The sequence below is a fragment of the Setaria viridis genome, chromosome 9 (genome assembly GCF_005286985.2).
Source record: "Setaria viridis chromosome 9, Setaria_viridis_v4.0, whole genome shotgun sequence".
Lineage (NCBI taxonomy): Eukaryota > Viridiplantae > Streptophyta > Magnoliopsida > Poales > Poaceae > Setaria > Setaria viridis.
In genome coordinates this window covers 6,858,873-6,877,629 of record NC_048271.2, presented here as the reverse complement: position 1 = coordinate 6,877,629, position 18,757 = coordinate 6,858,873, and the positions used below count along the sequence as shown (strand labels likewise).

The following is an 18,757-nucleotide window of genomic DNA, read 5'->3' as shown; positions in this document are numbered from 1 at the left end:
TGTTCATTTCAATTGGACGGGCAAATTTTGTGCACTCAACATTTTTATTGCAAACAATCTGATTCTTTAGCTCTAGCACAATCATCTCAGTTCTACAATAATGCACGCCAATGTAAACACACGTAAATCCTCGGGCTTTCCTTGTTCCTACCATCTCTCGTCCCCCTCCCAGTTATTCTTCTCCTTGGGCCCGGTTGGCCCTTCCTCCCTGGACAGCTCGTTGGGCATCTTGTTCAGCATCTTCTCCGCTCGGCACTTGAGCCGGAGAGGTAGCTTCCCGGTCATCCACTCCATCCGCTTCCTCGACTTGTACACCACCGTCGGGCCCCACTCCCGCATGAAGTGCAGCCACTGCGGCTCGGCGACGGCGCCCTCGCCCAGGTACTCCGCCGCCACGATGCGGTACTTGGCGCTGGAGTCCACGAACAACCTGCTCCGGGCGGCGTCGTTGCGGATGCCGATCCCGAGCGCCGCCGAGCCCTGCAGGTACACGCCGGGGTACGCGTAGCTCGCGTGCCCGTTCCTGGACGAATACACCACGGGGCGGTTGCCGTCGGTGTACTCGAGCGCCGACGCGTCCACCCAGTGCCCGCCACTGTGCTGCGAGTAGTACACGCCCATGAGCTCGCCAGTGAGGTTGCTGACGCGGAGCGTGAAGTGCTCCCAGTCCCCGACGTGCCGCCCGGTCTTGCCCAGCGGGAGGCTGACCGGGCCGAGCTTGAGCCGCGCCGGGCCGTTGAACGGGCAGAACACCCACATGGCCACGTCGGTGCACGCGCCGCCCATGGCCGGCTTCACGTGCGCGTAGAGCTCCGCGCTGTCGATGTCGCCGCGGCACACGGCGCGGCCCCGCTCGCCGCTGGGGACGTCGATCCAGCACTCCCCGTCGTTGCACCCGCCGCCCGGGAGGTTGGACCCCTCGCCGTCGATCTCCTCCCCCACGGCGTCCCCGCCGCGTTTGTACAGCGCGGCGCCGTTCTTGAAGAACCAGGAGACGGACGACGGCAGGTACACCTCCTTGGGGTGGAAGAACAGCGTGGGGCCGTAGTGCCGGATCACCGCGTGCGCCTGCTCCAGCGTCGGCATCGCCGACAGGTCGAGCTCGACGTTGCTCAGGCACGCCATGCCCTGCTCCCGCGGGGAGCTCCCGTCCGCAGCGCAGCAGAAGGTGCCCGCGCCCACTCCTTTCCCCCACATCCCCCGGTGCACCGGCCTCACGCCCCGCACGGCGAAGGCCGCCGCCGCGCAGGACTCCGAGGCCGACGGCCGCGCGAGCTGCAGGTGGAGCAGGGAGCCGTGCGGCTCGCACTCGTCCGTGAGGTCCGCGCGGACGCAGGCCACCTCGTCGAGCGGCGGCTTCTGCAGCTCCGTCGTGACGAGGCACCCGAGCGCCTTGTACCCCTCCGGCGGCACGGGGACCCAGAAGTAGGCGTCGCGGAGGCCGTAGCAGTTGCCGGCATTGCCACGGCTGCCGTTGGCGACGCCGCCGGCGCGGAACTCCCAGACGAGCGAATAGTCCCGCGGCGCGCGGAGTGGCGGTAGCGGCTGAGGCGGGGCGCCGGGCGGGCGCGCGCCCGCCCTCGCGACGAGGAGGTGGCCGTGGAGCGGGCGGCAGTTGGGCTGGCAGTAGTGCCCGAGGAGGGAGAACCCCTCCGGGACGCCGACCGGCCGGTAGAAGGTAACGCTGCTGCCGCCCCCGCCCCACCGCCGCGGCGACAGGGTGCAGATCTTCTGGAACGACGTGGCCGCGGCGAGCTCCAGCTCCCCTCCGCCGATGGACATCCTCCCCCGCGCGAATCCCCCACCTGCAAGAACGCGTCGCTGAATCAGCCAACCAATTAACAGCGGTAGCCACCCCTCGCGGCTCGCGCAGGCGGGAACAATCTAGCGGCGGTACGCATTATGCGAGGATCCAAATCCGAAGAAATGGGAGACGGGCGGACGCTCACCTGGGGGCCACGGCGGGAGGGGTTCGGCGAAGGAGAAGACCTCCGGCTCCGGCTCCTCGAGGGCCGGCGCGCCCACGCGGACGTCGCCGCCCGAGAAGCAGCTGCCCCACCTCTGCCGCATCGCGCACGCTGGCTTGCCTGCCCGGATTGGCCGACGAATGGGACGGGGGCACGGGGCTCCGCGCTAGACGGCCGGCAGGCTAACGATCGGGGGAGACACGCCTCATCGGCTCACCAGCGATGGCAAGCACCACGGTCCGCAACGGCTCGGAGAGAGGGCATTTTCTTATGCCCGCACGGTGGATTTGCTTCGTCACAGGTTGGACGCTTGCCGGCTCGACCCGGAAGGGGCCAGGAAGAAAAGGACACGGCGCCTGCCACCTATCCGTGCCCTGGTTGGTGGAATCCTCCCGCGACTTTGCCCTCACGGCGCCCACCAACCAGCGCATCGATCGGGATTGAAGGCGGTGGGGACGCCGGGCGCGCGCTCGGCCCGCGGCGGAGCCTTCACCTGATTCGCTAGCGGGGTGCACGCCGGGGTAGATGCTGCCGACAGGCCCTCTGTTGCGATCCAGGTAGTGCTGCACGGTGAATCGTGATCGGTATGTCGTGTCTTTATCTGGAGATGATCAAGCATCCGAAAATGGCAAGCGAACCCGGGGCGTTGTTTAGTTCATCCCCAAATCCCAACTTTGCCACTATGCAAAAAGAAGATTTCCTATCACATTAAACTTGCGGTACATGCATGGAGTACTAAATGTAGACGAAATTAAAAACTAATTGCACAGTTTTGTTGTATTTTGCGAGACGAATCTTTTAAGCCTAATTAGTCAATGTTTGGACAATAATTCATAAATACAAACGAAACGCTACAGTATGCTACAGTGCTAGTACAGTAATTTTGGCACTCCAAAATTGAGCAACTAAACATGGCCGCCGCGAGCGAGTGGGAGTGAGGGTCCTAGGCTCGTTTTTGAGCCGCACGGTGATGTCACTGGGAAGCTGCGGCCGGAAGCACTACGATCCAACCTCAGACGCCGCCTCACAGCGCGAGAGCTCGTTCAGCGCCGCCGTGAACGAGTTACGTGAGGGGCGCGCGCGACGAGCCCGGCGCCAGTAAAATAATCGGATGCAAAACAAACGAGTAGCATGCTCATCTCTATCAGTGCGGAATGTTTCTTCTTCTTCTTTTCAGGCTTGATCAATTCCGAGCTCCCAACACTGGCACGCAGTACAAATCGAAGAACGGAGTATACTACACTAGGCTACATGTGTCGTGTACTCGTGTACAATTATATTTTTTATTGTTTTATAAAAGGGTCACTTGACCCAGCCTTTTGGTACTGGCGGACCTTAGTTATGGCCAGGGTGGACCATGGCCCCCCGCCAAACCAAAAAAATCCATTAATTAAGCTACTGTTTGGTAATCTTGAGGAGAGAATTAGTGTTGCCAGCCCTCCTAACTCTCTGCTCATCCTTGGACAACTGCAGTACTGCACTACGTGCAGTTCCTAATGACAATTATTTTCCCGCCCTTTAGTGCTGCGTCTCCCCGGTGGGGAGCGCACCCACCTTTGGTGTTGCACCGGGATTTATTCCTACAATTTAATTTTGCAGGTTCTTGACGTATGCGTGGAGTCAAAGGAAAACTGTGACGTACCTGTCACCTACGAAGCGCTATGCGACTTGCGTCTGCACAGGGATGTGCGTGGGTGGGTGCGTGTGTGGGTGTAGTGTGTGTTTACGTGTACGTTCATATTCTGCACTAGCCTTAAAAAATGACAATTATTTTCCCCAAATTTGTTACTTGTCGCAGCAAAATCTCTCCGCCCATGTCCAGCATCTCCACGTACCGAGATCGGTAGCGATAGTGATCCGCTCAGAGATAGCCATGACCTCCCTGCTAGCGTCGGCCCTCCGCCACTTGGGGCACGCACACCTCGGGCATTGCGTCGGGCGGCCTCTAGCTACCACGTTAGGTTTGAGGATACAAGGCGGCGTTCATTGTTAACGTCTGAAATGCACTTCCAGCGTCGTGTGCCATGATGCAGGTTCTTCTTTTGGAACGCACGAACGTGGCAGCGATTTTGAACAGACGCATGCATGGAACCTGAAATGAATGGCAGTTTCAGTTACAAATGTTCCGGTCAGGAGAGCCGACCTTGCTCATCTTCACATCTTGAATACAGGTTTGTACTAAACACAATCCCTGAATCCAGACACACGTTGAGGATCACTCGCGCTTAAACATCCTCCACGTGGAATCTGCCCCACTGACTGAGCTATCAGTTACTCCCTCCGTTCTCAAATATGACTTTTAGGGCAAGCTATCAAGTTCAACATTTGTGACCATCAAGTTCAACATTTGTGAGAACAGGGGGCAGTACTTCTCGGTGTGACATCCCTTAGCCTGACACAATCAGATTTAAGAGTGTCCAATAACGAATGCCAAAACTCAGCAAAGGTAAAAGTGCCGGGATCTAAATTCCCACGCTGTTACCTACGGAATACGAGAGAAACATTATGTCGGTGAATATAAAAGCACTCTGTAGATCAGGATGGTATTAGACCTCAATCAAATCCTAGTATAGAATTAGGCAGAAAATTAGGCTGCACACTTCCTGCCTGGTAGCAAGTAATTCGTGTTCATTTGTTCAGCCTATGCAATAAATAAGTCAACCTTCACGTTTGCAGATCACCGATGCAACAGGCAGACCGGTGAGTTGTGGAAATTGAATTTGATACGCCTATTGGTACAGTCTACATCACGTTCTTCCCAGGGCGACGATTATATTCCTTCGCTCAGATTCACTCTTCTCGCAGATGAGCCCATGGTTGTGATAAACACAGCTACAGAGAAGAACAGTTGGCGGATCAGATAATGAGATATAAAAGCAAAAGAAAAATTATTGTGCATAAGAATAAACAATGTATAAGCATTTTCTTGTTGTGATGCATTTTCGGAATTGCTGCTCTACTGCATATGCCCCTTGAGATGTTTAGGTTAAGTAAATTTAGTTCTACATTTTAAGAACATGACTGATAACAGAATAGCTGCTACTCATAGTAAATGCTACCTTCGCTCACTCCTGGTAGTTTTAAGATTAATGATGGCATACTAGAATGAACAATACACTGAAAGAAAATAAAAAAGAACTAGCTGTAATACTTTGTAATTCACGAGCCTCAAACAAGCAACTCCTCATACAAAAGTCACTTGAGTGTTATTTAGACAAATCAAATAGTGAGTACGCTTCACCTGCTAGCAAACCTTCAGGAAATAGCTAACACATGTTCAGATACCTTTGTGAACATACAAAAGTACAGATTCATGTTTAAAGCTCAGATGAAATCAAAATAGTCCTGATGATCTATGCCATGATCCAGAATCTTTTAAATGTGACTGCACACTACTTGAATGTCAGAACTAATAAACAAATATCCACATCAACAGAGAACAGACTAACATACAGCCTTGGTTAAACTTTAGAACCATTATAAACTTGACAATTAAAAATTTTCAAGGCCATTGGCCAACCACCAGGAACTTGTAGCAGTGGAATCCAACAATATTCCAAAACCCAAAGTGTCCTTACTCCCTAATCCCATGACCCAACAACATTTCAGGCCTAATTACTGATACACCAAATCATCAGAAACAGCATTTTGCTGGAATGTGGGAAATCAGTCCTCTTGTGCACCATGAAACACACTGGAAATATAATGGATCCTGTTTCCACACTTTTTAATTTTAACCGTCAATTTCTCAAAGAGTCAAAAGTTGTTCTACACAGAACAGTGATCACAACTATGCTGAGAACAGTCAGGTTCAAAGTTTTCATGGTGTGAACTGAGCTACAGCTACAGAATAACCACTATTTTGAAATTAAAATCTGAGTGCTGTAAAATGTGAGTGGAACAAAAGTGGTATATTCCCAGTATTTGACACTCGACACGTGTAGTTCTTATTCAGTGGTTCCATACTTCCATGTAACGTATCTCCATACATCCTCAAATCCAAGTAAAACTTAGCTGTATTGCTAGCTAAAAGCATTATACATACAAAACGCTGAAAAATTAACATAAACTGGAATTGGAATGTGTGCCAATGTGTGCACACACCGGTTTGTTTATTACTGGAATCAGATTTAAATTATGAATATCATGCCAGTGAGAGTTTAGATTACAGCTCCAGATCCTTGGGTAAAAATTTTGCGAAACTGTAAATGTGATTCCTGCTCTTCATACAAATGGAAAAGTCATTTAAATTGTTGAAATCTTGATATTTAATCCAGATATAAACATTCGAAGTGTGTGCATGATGCCATGCTTTTTCTTAAGTCCAAAGTAATCAGAGTCAGAGCTATGCTAAGGATTTGTCATCTTGTCCTCAACAAACAGAAGATCAAAGATGAGAAGTCTTCTATTTTTTCTCACAGCGGAACCAAAGGACACTACCTTTATTCATTATTTTTGGGCCAATATGGTACTAAAAGTGTAAGGTAGCAATACACACACTTGCATAGAATCTATAGAGGCCTATAAATAGGCAGTATAAGGCACATGGACTGATATGCTCATTACTTAACTAACAAAAAACTGGAAGAGATCCTCTGCATTCAGATAGAAGACTAGAAGAGCCATATAGGTGAATCGTAAATACTGTGGACTCAGTCACAGCAACAAAACCCAACTCAATCAATCTGAACATACCAATCACTTATCACCCACATGCATCCAAAAAGGTCCGATCTAACACAAATCAAGATCCCGTGTGTAGCTTTGTATCAGCAGATCCAGTAAACAGTTTTCATCAGGACTGAGGATTATGATCTAAAAAAAACACTAAGACACTAGATTCGAATGCTCACTCAATAAAGCGTAGCAACGAAAATTGAAGCAAAGTCGATCCGGTACCTCAATTCACTTTGGGATCGGGCATGGGGAAGAGGCCCCCGCCGGCCGCAGCAGCCGCGCGTGGCGGTGCGAAGCCAAGCAGCTTCTGGAGGTTGGTTCGGATGCTCATGGAGCAGAGGAAGTAGAGGAAGACCATGGAGCAGTCGGTGGGGTCGTTCCCGGGCAGCCCTCGGTGGCTCATCCGCTGGACGAGCGGCACGGGCGCGAAGGGCAGCTTGGCGACGGTGCGGCCCTCGAAGAGCGAGTTGAGGAGGCCGAAGACGACGAAGAGCACGGCGGCGACGACGGCGCCCGACTTGAGCTTGGCGAGCGAGAGCTCCCGCGCGGCGTCCTTGAGGCTGGTCTCGACGCGGTCCATCTTCTTGGCCCGCGACGAGGCGGGCTGCGCGGAGGAGGATCCGCCGCCGCCGGAGGAGGAGGAGGAGGCGGAGGAGCCGGCGCCGGACTTCATGGCGTCGAGCTTGCGGGAGTGGCGCTCGATGGAGGCGCGGAGGGAGTTGTAGGTGGCGGTGCGGTAGATGAGGAGCCAGGAGATTGCCTCGCAGAGCACGGCCGTCGCGGCGGAGATGGCCACCACCGAGAGGCTGTCGCCGTAGCGCAAGGAGGACAGCGCCGAGGCCATCTCCTCTTCCAGTGCTTCTTCGGCTCCTCCGCCCGATGCGATGCGGCGGTCGGCCGGGTCCGGGAGGGGTGGGATTCGGCACGGGGAGGAGATCTCGATTTGGCTGCGGTAGCGGAACGGTCCGGGGGGGTTTTTCTTTTCGGGGCGTGATTGACTGCCGCGGGGTGGTTCCGTACTTCCGTGGTTGGCTCGGCTCCGATGCGCGCTGGCCGCTGTGGCCTTTGCTGGCCTGACCGCGGCCGCCCGCCCTAAACCCCTGTGTGGATTCTGGAGGGCGAGACGATTCGGCGCGGCCTGGCGGAACAGTGGTTTACGGGTGACTCGGAGCAACCGAGAACACCGGAAGTTTGGAAGCCGCCGGAGGAGGTCTATGTTAAGGTGAACACGGACGCAGCTTTTGATGTGGTAGTAAGAAACCATTCTGGTGCTATGGTAGCGGTGGCGGCACACTGGCTTGATCATACATCGGATACAACTGTGGAGAAATGGCAGTAAAAAGAAGGCTCGGAGCTCGCGGTGGAGTTGGGTCAGGAATCGGTGGTGCTTGAGGTGGATTGCTACAACTTGAAGACTTCTTTGAAGTCCACTGATGGATCTCGTTCCTCGATAAGCGGCTTTTGGCGTGATATCATGGAGCTTAGTAGGAGTTTTTCTTCCTTTAAATGTGTATGTGTTCGTAGAAAAGCTAATTCGGTGGCACACCCCTGTGCGAGGATGGTATCACCCACCGAACGATCGTGCTTCTGGCTAGACGTTATTCCAGACTGGCTTATTGGTTTAGCGGCCGGTGATTGTATTCATGCTTCAGATTAATGGAAGCTTTATGATGCTAAAAAAGTGGTTTATGGGTGATTGACGTGTGGGGCTCCGCCGTTAAGAAACGATGAATCTGGCATTGTATCTTGCATGTCCTTGTTGGATTCTGAAGTTGCTAGCGTGTGACGTCTCAGTTTTGCATGGTCCATTTTAACCTTCCTATGTAACCGCATTGTTAAATTGTTAAAGAAAGAAGAGAACACATGGAATTTGAATTTGATGTATTCGCTCATGGTTTTGTTCAGAAACTTAGTGGCGATGATTGTTCGAGCATTGCTGCAGCGGTGGAGCTAGCTCAAAACGGTGGCCTTGTCGATGAGGGGGCCTGTGTGGTGCTTCTCCGAAAATGCATTCCTGCGGGTCTCTACCCTGGAGGTGGTCTGCCGATGCCATTAGATGCAACATTAGCGGTGAGAACCAAAGAAAGATTGTACAGATTAGAAAGATCATTATTATTTCCCTAATGACGATGTGTTGCCTTTTCTATTCCCCCACCGGCGCTCTCTCTCCTTCCTCATTCTTTTTCGCCTTTTCTCTCTCCTCCGTCTCGAGGGATCTCGATGGCTGCCGGCGGCGCACACAGGTGAGCTCCTCCGACTTCCCCGCGCGCCGCCATGAAGGGGAGACCAAATCCATCCTCGTCCTTCCCGTTGACTGCGGTGGAGGAGTTCGGCGATCTCTCTCTCTCCTCCCTGACCAGCGAGTGAATCACCGGCTTCTCCACCGTTCTCTATGGTGCCCGAGGTTACCTCGGTGCTACAACAACTTGGTGTCCTTCGCATGGAGGAGAGGTGGCCAGATCCATCGTGGAAGCGCATGAATCCGTGAAGACCGGCAGCGGCATGATCCACCGGCACTTTTCGCGATGATGTTCTTCACAGGCTTCCTTCGTCAATTTGATTTTGTTGCCGCATTGTGCAATATTTTTGTTCATGGTGTAAACAAAATCCTTCTTGTTGTGATTTGTGGAAACTTTCAACAGATATGTCAAAATTGTTTCTGTTCTAGAGCATTCGTTTTGAGATTTTTTTTTCATGAACATTCTTGGTGATGCTTGAATGTAAATAAACTGGATGCTTGAAGTTTATATCGTGTTGCAATTTGCTATGGCTTTAGAACTATTTTATGTGTTTTCTGTTTTTATTTCAATAAAAAATGGAAGGAGAACCGCCAATTAATTGAATGTAAAAAAAATTTCTGGTGGCTTGAGATTTTCAAAATTTGTCACCAGTAACATGGACTAAAGTTAATAGTGCAAAAAATATTTTCAAAGTTAATGTTTCATGACACCGTAATGTAAAAGAAATATTTGCCATTGAGCACTATTTGCACAGGACCTCGGTCCTCACACCCGACACCTCCCTCACGGGACCTCGGTCCCCTCACTAATGTTTTTATAAGGCTTGATTAGTTTTAAAGCTATACTACTCCTTAAGAGCATTTCCAAGAGTGCTCAAAAATAGACTTCCAAAAACATAGTTTTGGGACCTTTCTAAAAAAATATTGGGAGCAAAAAAGTTCCTCTCCTCCAACAATTCTTAAAAGAAGTTGCTAAAAACTTTAAGTGCTACACCATGAAAGGAAAACCAACGACTTTTTTTCTGTTAAAAAAGGATATTTGTTAAAAAAGGATATTTGTGTGGGAGAATAAAACTAGTGGTATTTTCGTGGGGAGAAAAAGGAAAACTAGCGACATTTCCGCGGGAAGAAAAATAACGACGTGCCACGTCGCCTCTTGCGGAAAAAAAATTGTGGATTGGGAGTGCCGAAAATTGGTGGAAATATGCGGAGCGAGAAAGTCGGGATACCTATGTTTACGGGGTCCATGTAAGAGCTGTTGGAGATTATTTTTTTTCTATTCTTCCTAATTAAGGTATTACTTAGGTATTACTTTAAGTGAACTTAACCCAACCCACTGAACCACGCACGAGTCGCCACGAGGAAACCACCTCCTCGGTACACGACCTCCGAATTGCCTGGTCCGTGCTTCTCGGCGTGGATCTTTCGCAGCAGGCCAGCAGCATCCCAAGGTGCCATTGCTCCGGTGCCTAGGGACGGGCAACATCTGGCCTCGCGCGGAGAAGCGCCGGAGGGCGGAGACGTCGCGCATTGTCCTTGGGACCGTGCAAGAGCACTTGACGGACGCCGGATGATTCGAGCTTGAAGCGGCGAGGTTTTTGTCCTTAAAATCGTTGAAGAGCACTTGACGAATGCTAGAAGACAGAACTATCGAGTCGGTCACACCGCAAAGACACGGTCCATCGTGTCACCCATCATCTAGCTCTATTATAACGCTTCCAGAATATGACAGCAAACAGGCAATGGCACTGCACGTCGTCTCCCAACACGTAATTTGCTAAAGATAGTCCAGGAGACAAATCATAATCTTTCATGGAGTAATGTGAAATCTTTTTCGGGGCGGATGGAGTATTAGAACAAAGGGTAACACCGTTAATCATGGTAACCGCCCTACCAAAAATTAGTGATGTTGGTGTAGGGTCGGCGTGCCTTTTAGGTAGTGTTTGGTTGGCTCAAATGTAACGTAATATGATTACTGAAGGTAACAAATCCCATTACATATGTTTGGTTGCGGTGGTTTGTAATCAATTGACACTGTAATCGAATCCCTTACCTAAATAATATATATACAAGCTTGTTACCCCTCCTCCCCCACCGTAATTAGATATAGCACCCACACAGTAATCTGATTACGTTACCAGAGTGCAACCAAACAAAGAGGGCAATCACCTATTCCACCTTTAAATACACTATAATCTGATTCCCTTTACGTTTACATTACCTTAGCACGAACCAAACACTATCTTAGATTCAGCTTACTTGTAATTTAGTCGCAAGAACCAAATCAATTTAAAATGAGATATCACTCCAAAAATATGGCCGAACCCACCGGATTGCTGATATAAGAAAAAATTCCACTTTTAACGCCACCTTATTTATTCCTATGCCATTTCTCATATTAGAGATGGATATATGGGATTGGAATTTTATGCTTTTCAAATTTTTAGCCTTACAATTCCTTGGAACCAATATATACCAAAGTAAAAGAGGATTGTTTCGTCAGTCATTAAACGCAACCAATATCCGTGCAATATTGATTACCAAAAGATCATGATTTGACTTGAACACCATGCAAAAGATTAGAAGACACCCAAACACCTACCCAACCGTAGCCGAAAATGCAAAAGGATGACTTAAACCGGGATTGCTCGGATTAATTGCTGGAGTGCAGCAATTCTAATGTGTGCAAAACACAAAACACATGCTTTATTTCTACGTTTTTAGAAAAAAATATAATGTCATCCACGTTTCATCCATTGATGTTTCATTCGTGTAACTTTTTTTTGAATGAAAACATGATACAAAGCTACAATGTGAAAACCATATATGCACAATTTTTATTAAAGCCACTTAGCACTGATGAGAAAAAAAAAGTGTTTTGCTTAGGAGATCGCAAGGCAGCCAAATGACTAAATAACTATGGTGTGTTTGTTCAAAGTCGCACATCGCCACACCAAAATTGCGGCATTGTGGTAAAAGTTGGGTAGCGGTTTGATTCCTGCTAAGGCTTAGGCAAAGCCACACGATAACAATGATTTCTTACACCTTTTCATGTCAAAGTTGCTGTGCTAATTTTTTACACCTGCATTATGAAAGTATGCGACAGGCAACCAAGCAGGTACCGAGGTACGTGGTTTTCCACATCTCAATTTTTGGAAGTGTTTACAAAGCAAATGCAAAGTGGTTGCTCAAACTATTGGACCATAGCAAAACTTTTTTTTGAAAATTAGGACCATAGCAAAACTGCCGTCCAACTTTTAACCCACGGAGCATGATTTTGTTATTTTTTTTAGATACACTACTTTTTTCCTGAATGATCCAATTAATAGTATACTCCAGCAGTATGCGAACGCAACGCTTTTTGGGCCTTTTAGTTCCCAAATTGGGAGTGGCAAAGTTTCCATTTTGCTATAAATGCGCAACTGTAGCATTTCGTTTGTATTTGTGAATTATTGTCCAAATATTGACTAATTAGGCTCAAAAGATTCGTCTCGTAAAGTACAACAAAACTGTGCAATTAGTTTTTGATTTCGTCTACATTTAGTACTCCTTACATGTACCACAAGTTTGATGTGATGGGGAATTTTTTTTTTACAATGGTGCGAAAGTTGGAAAAAAAGAACTAACAACGCCCTGGAAGGAAATGAAAATACTCCGCCTGAGAAAAAGGGAAGCATTTCACACCTGGCCAAGCTGTCTCGCCACGTCACCAATCCGCGCCTCCGGACCACAGCCAATCACAGCCCGCCTCCCACCCAAACCCTAACGCTATAAAACCCCGGGCGCCGCCCGCCCCTCTCACCAACACCGCTCCAGTCTCCGCAGCGCCCCCAACCTCAAAAGAGTTCAGAAGTTTCCAGACCTCCACAAGGTGAAGCGGATATGAGTTCCTCCGGCGGCCGCGGGAAGGCGAAGCCGGCGACCAAGTCGGTGTCGCGGTCCTCCAAGGCCGGGCTCCAGTTCCCCGTCGGTCGCATCGCGCGGTACCTCAAGGCCGGCAAGTACGCGGAGCGCGTCGGCGCCGGGGCCCCCGTGTACCTCTCCGCCGTCCTCGAGTACCTCGCCGCCGAGGTAATCTCCCGATCCCCTCTCTCCTCCGGTCCTCCCCCGTTTGCGATCCGCCGCCGATCCGATCCGATCCCGTGGTCTGAATCCCCGTTTTGAATGAATTGTTTCTTGGGTTTTCGCAGGTGTTGGAGCTGGCCGGGAACGCGGCGAGGGACAACAAGAAGAACCGCATCGTGCCGCGCCACATCCAGCTGGCGGTGCGGAACGACGAGGAGCTGAGCAAGCTGCTGGGCACCGTGACGATCGCGGCCGGTGGCGTGATGCCCAACATCCACCAGACGCTGCTGCCCAAGAAGGCTGGCGGCCACAAGGGGGACATCGGCTCCGCTTCCCAGGAGTTCTGAGCGCGTCTTTGATGTTTCTTGCGGGTTTTTGGATGTTTGGGGGTTTTTTATGGAACTTTGCTGGATGTAAACAAACGCTGTGCGTTGGCTCATGAATGAATGAATGAATGAATAGAAGAGACATTTACCATGATTTCCTCTTGTGAAATGGATATGAGTTTTGCATTCGAATGCGATTTGTTTGTCCTACAGTATGGGATTGTACATTCGACAAATTGGTAGAACTGTTTGATTGCTCAATAGGTTCTTATTCAGAGATGTGAAATTGGAGATGTTTGCAATCTGCAAACTCTGGTAACAGCTACGAGCAGCAATTCTGAAGATTTTTTAGGCAATGTCAGGCAGTTCAGGCGTCCCTCAATCCTCCCCTGGTCTACCACTTTTCCTCCCCAAGAGCAGAGGACACATTCTTTGTTCAGCGTAGTACCGGTGTTCTGAACTTCTGACGTCTACATCCTGTTCCACTCCTTTGCTTGCTCTGATAATGGTGAATGACTGAAAGGTGATCATGTGCTTTGCGTTTACTGTATGCAATTCATGAAAGTGATGCAGAGAACGAAAGACGAAATGTAAAACTAAAAAAAATAATCAGCCTGATCGTTTGTTTCGAACATATACAGTATTTATACGATCCAACCTCTGTTGGACAGTGCTACCAGAGATAAGCATTATGGAGTACTCCACTCCTGTCTGGTCACCAGAAGTCCGGAAGTGCTACTCAAAATGTCAAGAAAAATGTGGTTGCAGTACCTATTTACGTTTACCTGAATCTCACCAACGTACACGCCACACTCTGCAAATGCGCATGATAGTACTCAGTTCTTCGTGCTAAGGGGGTGTTTGGATACGAGGTGCTAAACTTTATCAGTGTCACATCGGATGTTCGTATGCTAACTAGAAGGATTAAACATGAGCTAATTATAAGACTAATTGCACAGATGGAGTCTAATTCGCGAGACGAATCTATTAAGACTAGTTAATCCATCATTAGCAAATGGTTACTGTAGCACCACATTATCAAATCATGGACTAATTAGGCTTAATAGATTCATCTCGCGAATTAGAATCCATCTGTGCAATTAGTTTGTAATTAGACTATATTTAATACTTCTAATTAGCATCCAAACATCCGATGTGACAGGTGCTAAAGTTTAGCGGTGTGCATCAAACACCCCCTAAGGATGTTGGCCCTACTCATCATTGTCAATTTCATTGTAACATCAGTGTTGCAATGTCTGATGCGGTAATGCCCTTGTCAGTTAATAGTAGATCAGTGTTTCTTGATTATGATGATCAAAGCCGTGCATTGCACTCTTGCATGGCATGGCAGGATACATGCGTAAGTCGGGCAATCCTGATGTTGTTGACGAAAAAAAATTGGACAGTGGTCCCGACTCTCGCGTCGAGCACACCACACGAGAGAATCTGCTTAACTCCTGTTTGGGTTGTCGCCCTGGTACGTTTCGCACGACGTGTCGCACGACGTGCCAGTCAATCTGACCTGTTGATTGACAAGGAAGGAAAGATATCAAATTCTAGAGATTCGATCAGCTGAAGTTCCGATCTACTCCAAAAGATGTATCAGCGGGTTGGCCGATTTCAATATAAGGATGATCGGCTATGAAACAGCCGATAATCATATAGCAAATGTAAAAGAAACTACTAGAGTAATCTAAACAATGCTACAGAGACAACACCTGAAACATATCTAATTGGTTGTAGGATAATAAATAGTGTAATGATATAGCCGACAACTCGTGCCTCAAGCTGAATAACTGGTGATAAAAACTAAATAACATGCAAAACCTATAATTCTAGCAAATATCGATAATTAGTGAATAAATCTAAATGAAACAACAGCGATGCGCCCGAAGTTAAAGTTTAGATATTACTCGAAACGTGGAACTTACAAATTGGTTGGAGATCACGTTGATGCAGCCCTGTCAACTCGCACAAACTCGTGAAAAGAAAAAGGTTCGGCGAAGTTGCCGACTTGGAAATAAAGTTGCGTAGAAAAGTAGATTTGTATTGCTATCTGTTGGTTGTTTTACAAGCCTCACGAGGCACCTATTTATACCCTGTTACAACTCGTTTCCTAAGCGACTACGACTCAATATTCTATCTCTTATTCAAAGTAACAAATATTTACATACGGATACAACTCGCATCGGAGTCGAACACCATTCAATCCTCTATGGGCCAATCCTGTCTTCATCTTATTACTGCCTTGGCCCATTCAGGCCTATATCGGCCGAGCTGTTCTGGCTTCCAATCGGCTAGTTCCCATCGATTTCATCGGCTAATCGGCCGAAACACTGTAGCTTTATCGGCCGATTCTTCTAGCCAGCCTCTTGTTTAACCGTATCGGCCACTTTCTTCTCCTCTTGACGCCGACCCTGACACGTGTCAAAAACCGGCGTCAACAGATGTGCGAATTCAAAAAGCCAGAAGCTCTTGGTGATCTAAGAATTCAAGGAGGAATGCAATGCTTGCACAAACAAAACCTCCAAATTATGAATTATGAATGGTTGTTCCAAATGGACACTCTATTTACTCAATCCAAGTTGAACAATACAACAGAGAAGCATAAGGAAGCTCTCCTATTTGATCATCAGAAAATTATCTATTGCGATATCACCAGAAACTGAGGTTGCATTACCTGAATCCCTGATCACCAATCCAACCTAGTCCCTGCGTGCAATCGGCTATCAATTCTTCGCTTCTTCGTGCTGAACCAATGTATTCCCTGTGGACCTGTGGTGATTAATTACTAGTTCTTCGTGTTAAGGATGTTGGCCCTCATGGCCCCAGCTCCGCCATGTTCTCGATGGCGCTAGAGAAAGACGGCTCCGGGATTGGCTCCTCCACCATCTGTGACAGCCTCATAAGGCTCCTGGTGGCCAGCAACGCGGGCGCATCCATCGTCTCAGTGGCTCTCCAGTACAGGCACTCCGCCGCGCGGGCGACCTGCGCCTTCAGCTCGTCGGAGCGCGACGGGCCCAGCAGGCAGTGCGCCACGATCCGCACCACCGGTTGGAAGAGCTCCCACGACAGCGGCACGCGCCGCCATTTCTCCACGACGGCGATGGCGTCCGTGGCCGGCGGGAGGCGTGGCTTGTCGGTGTCGTCCACCTTGTTGTGCGTCCCCGCCTAGGCGACGCAGAACTCGGAAAAGTCCATCTTGGAGGAGATTGGCATGAGTGAGAGCTTGCCCTGGTAGAGCTCCAGGATGGCGCCAGCGATGCAGGCGCGCCGCGTGGCGCGCATGATGCTGTGCGGCTCGAGCGGCGGGGAGAGCACCGCGATGTCGAGCTCAGCGGGCTTGGCCTTGGGCGGCACCTTGGTGTCGTGGTACGGGCTCGGGTTCGCCAGGTTCAAGAGCGACACGGTCTCGGCCTTGCCGGTACCGCCGCGCTGCGCCGCGGCGTGCGCGTAAAGCGCGAGGAGCACGGCCTCGAACCCGACCAGCAGCTTCCAGGACACGGCGCAACACATGTACAACCCTGCCAGCGTGGGCACGAAGCGCAGCACCGCAAGCTGGAGCTCAGGGACATTAGCGCGGATTGCGTCGTAGAGCCAATGGCGAAGGGTGTCATTCCCGACACCTGACCCAGCCCCGCGGAGGCGCCCCGTCACGGCGCTCGCGACGTCGGGGTCGTTGAGGAGCGCCGCCAAGGATGCCCGTGAGGGCATCTAGGGCGTCCTTTGCGCTGTGGATGGGCTACGGCGGCGCATCGTTCGACATCATCGATACGCAGCGTTGCGGAGAGGAGGGAGGCGAGGACAAGGAGGGTGTCACGGTTGCGTGGCCTCAGAGACGTACGGGAAGGCTAGGCGAAGAGATCAAAGGGATTAGAGGATTGAGCGGGCGCGCGCGATTTCAGCTTTGACCCGGCATGCTTGTCACAAGAGCGAACGAAGGACGAGCATTTGGCCAGAAAAAAATTTCGTGGGGACGGTCCCCAAACTTCTTTCCGAGCCATCCTGGATGGACGACGCATGGCTACCGCTGCCATTCGACACCCCTACTCGCGAAGCTTGACAGAGTTGGCATATCCCTCGCATTGCTCAGCTTGCATATCTCGGCTCACAGGCTCCGATACAGCTGAAGAGTCCTTGGGAACCTGGCGCCGCCACCGCGCCTCCGTTCGGCTGTTCCCCTCTTCCGCCACCCGCAGCTTGATCGCTGGACACCATTGCTGCCGACGCAGCTCCACAGATGTCCCCATGTAGCGAGGAAATGCCATGACTGAGGAGACACGCGTTGAAGACGACGAAGAGGATAAGAGGCTTCCTGGTTCTGAAAAAGTTCAGAACCAAATGGATGGAGGTGATGTATGAGTTCGTCGGTCCCTACAAGCCACCAGGACATACATATGCTATGCTAATTGCTATTCCGCGTTGTGCTCTCATGCTTCCCCTTCCATTCTGCTCAACCTGGTTTCAACAATCCTTCAAAATTCCAACAGCCGAATTGCCGTTGTTACAATTGCAGCTGCGATGGATGTTAGACTACCCAAGCACTTGACAGAGTTAGGACCCATCTCTATGCGGGGTGTGGGGACGTCTGCGGAGCTGCGGCCGCGAATGCTAAGGGCTCCGGCAAACGAGCTCCAGCGGTGGACGAGGGGACGTAGGCGATGGCAGCAGTGGCGCCGGGTTCCCAGGACCTTCGCTCAGTTGTATCAAAGCCTAGGGCCTGTAAGCCAAGGTATGCAAGCTGAGCCTGTCGAGCCTCGCTAGCAGGTGCATCGGATGGTAGCAATAGACACGTGTCGCACATCTAGGGTGGTTTCTCACGGACAGAAGTTTGGGGACCGTCCTCATGGAATTTTTTTTCCTCACAGGCCCACAGCGTGCATGCTGCGTTGGGAAGCAGGATTGCAGTGCAAATGAGGGGAAACTCTTTTCCGACCACGCATTATTTAGCCATCCAGCATGCATTGCTTGATCTTCATCTGATGTAATACTGTAGGCAGGCGCTACCTCCTGTATTGCTAGTTTGTTGGGTTGACGTAAAATCTAGAATTCAGGCTTCTGCATTGAACAACACGGAGGATCTAGGAGATTTGATTAACTCTAGGCTCCAAATTGGCTCGCGAGTGGTGCAAGGCGTGCCAGTAAATTTGATCTAAAAATTGACAAGGTAAACATTAAATTCCTGAGTCGATCGGCGGTGAAGCCTTTCGAACTTATGGGTAGGTGTTCTTGGAATAAACACCACAAATAGATAGATTATTCAATGTAATCATGCGGTATAAATAAATAAAGCATTAATGGCACGCGCTGTCGGCTATATGAGCCAACGGGTTAAGATAATGCATTGTAAGACAGTAGCCATAAAATGAGCCCTTGCCAACCATGCACACATCATATAGATTAACAGACATATAGATTAACAGACATAGTCAATATCTTGATAAGTGTAATTGAACTTAGACAAGGTAACATGGATGAGAGGG

General features: G+C 49.8%; 3 protein-coding genes and 1 pseudogene across 3 annotated transcripts; 1 reads left to right on the top strand and 3 right to left on the bottom strand.

Moving 5' to 3' along the window:
* Positions 1-12: 12 nt before the first annotated feature.
* Positions 13-2,427, bottom strand: LOC117838554 (hypothetical protein At1g04090). The gene is made up of 2 exons (XM_034718622.2): positions 1,950-2,427; positions 13-1,805 (listed from the first exon to the last, which is right to left on the bottom strand). Exons 1-2 carry the CDS (start codon positions 2,068-2,070, stop codon positions 148-150), a joined length of 1,779 nt encoding a protein of 592 aa, XP_034574513.1. The 5' UTR covers positions 2,071-2,427; the 3' UTR covers positions 13-147.
* A 2,086-nt stretch (positions 2,428-4,513) lies between these two features.
* On the bottom strand, positions 4,514-7,745 carry LOC117841111 (uncharacterized). The gene is made up of 2 exons (XM_034721686.2): positions 6,867-7,745; positions 4,514-4,799 (listed from the first exon to the last, which is right to left on the bottom strand). The coding sequence occupies exon 1, from the start codon at positions 7,486-7,488 to the stop codon at positions 6,868-6,870; it is 621 nt and encodes a 206-aa protein (XP_034577577.1). The 5' UTR covers positions 7,489-7,745; the 3' UTR covers positions 4,514-4,799; position 6,867.
* A 4,943-nt stretch (positions 7,746-12,688) lies between these two features.
* On the top strand, positions 12,689-13,428 carry LOC117841114 (probable histone H2AXa). The gene is made up of 2 exons (XM_034721687.2): positions 12,689-12,954; positions 13,074-13,428. The coding sequence occupies exons 1-2, from the start codon at positions 12,766-12,768 to the stop codon at positions 13,293-13,295; spliced, it is 411 nt and encodes a 136-aa protein (XP_034577578.1). The 5' UTR covers positions 12,689-12,765; the 3' UTR covers positions 13,296-13,428.
* A 2,637-nt stretch (positions 13,429-16,065) lies between these two features.
* LOC117841112 (uncharacterized) lies at positions 16,066-17,040 on the bottom strand (annotated as a pseudogene).
* Positions 17,041-18,757: the final 1,717 nt, after the last annotated feature.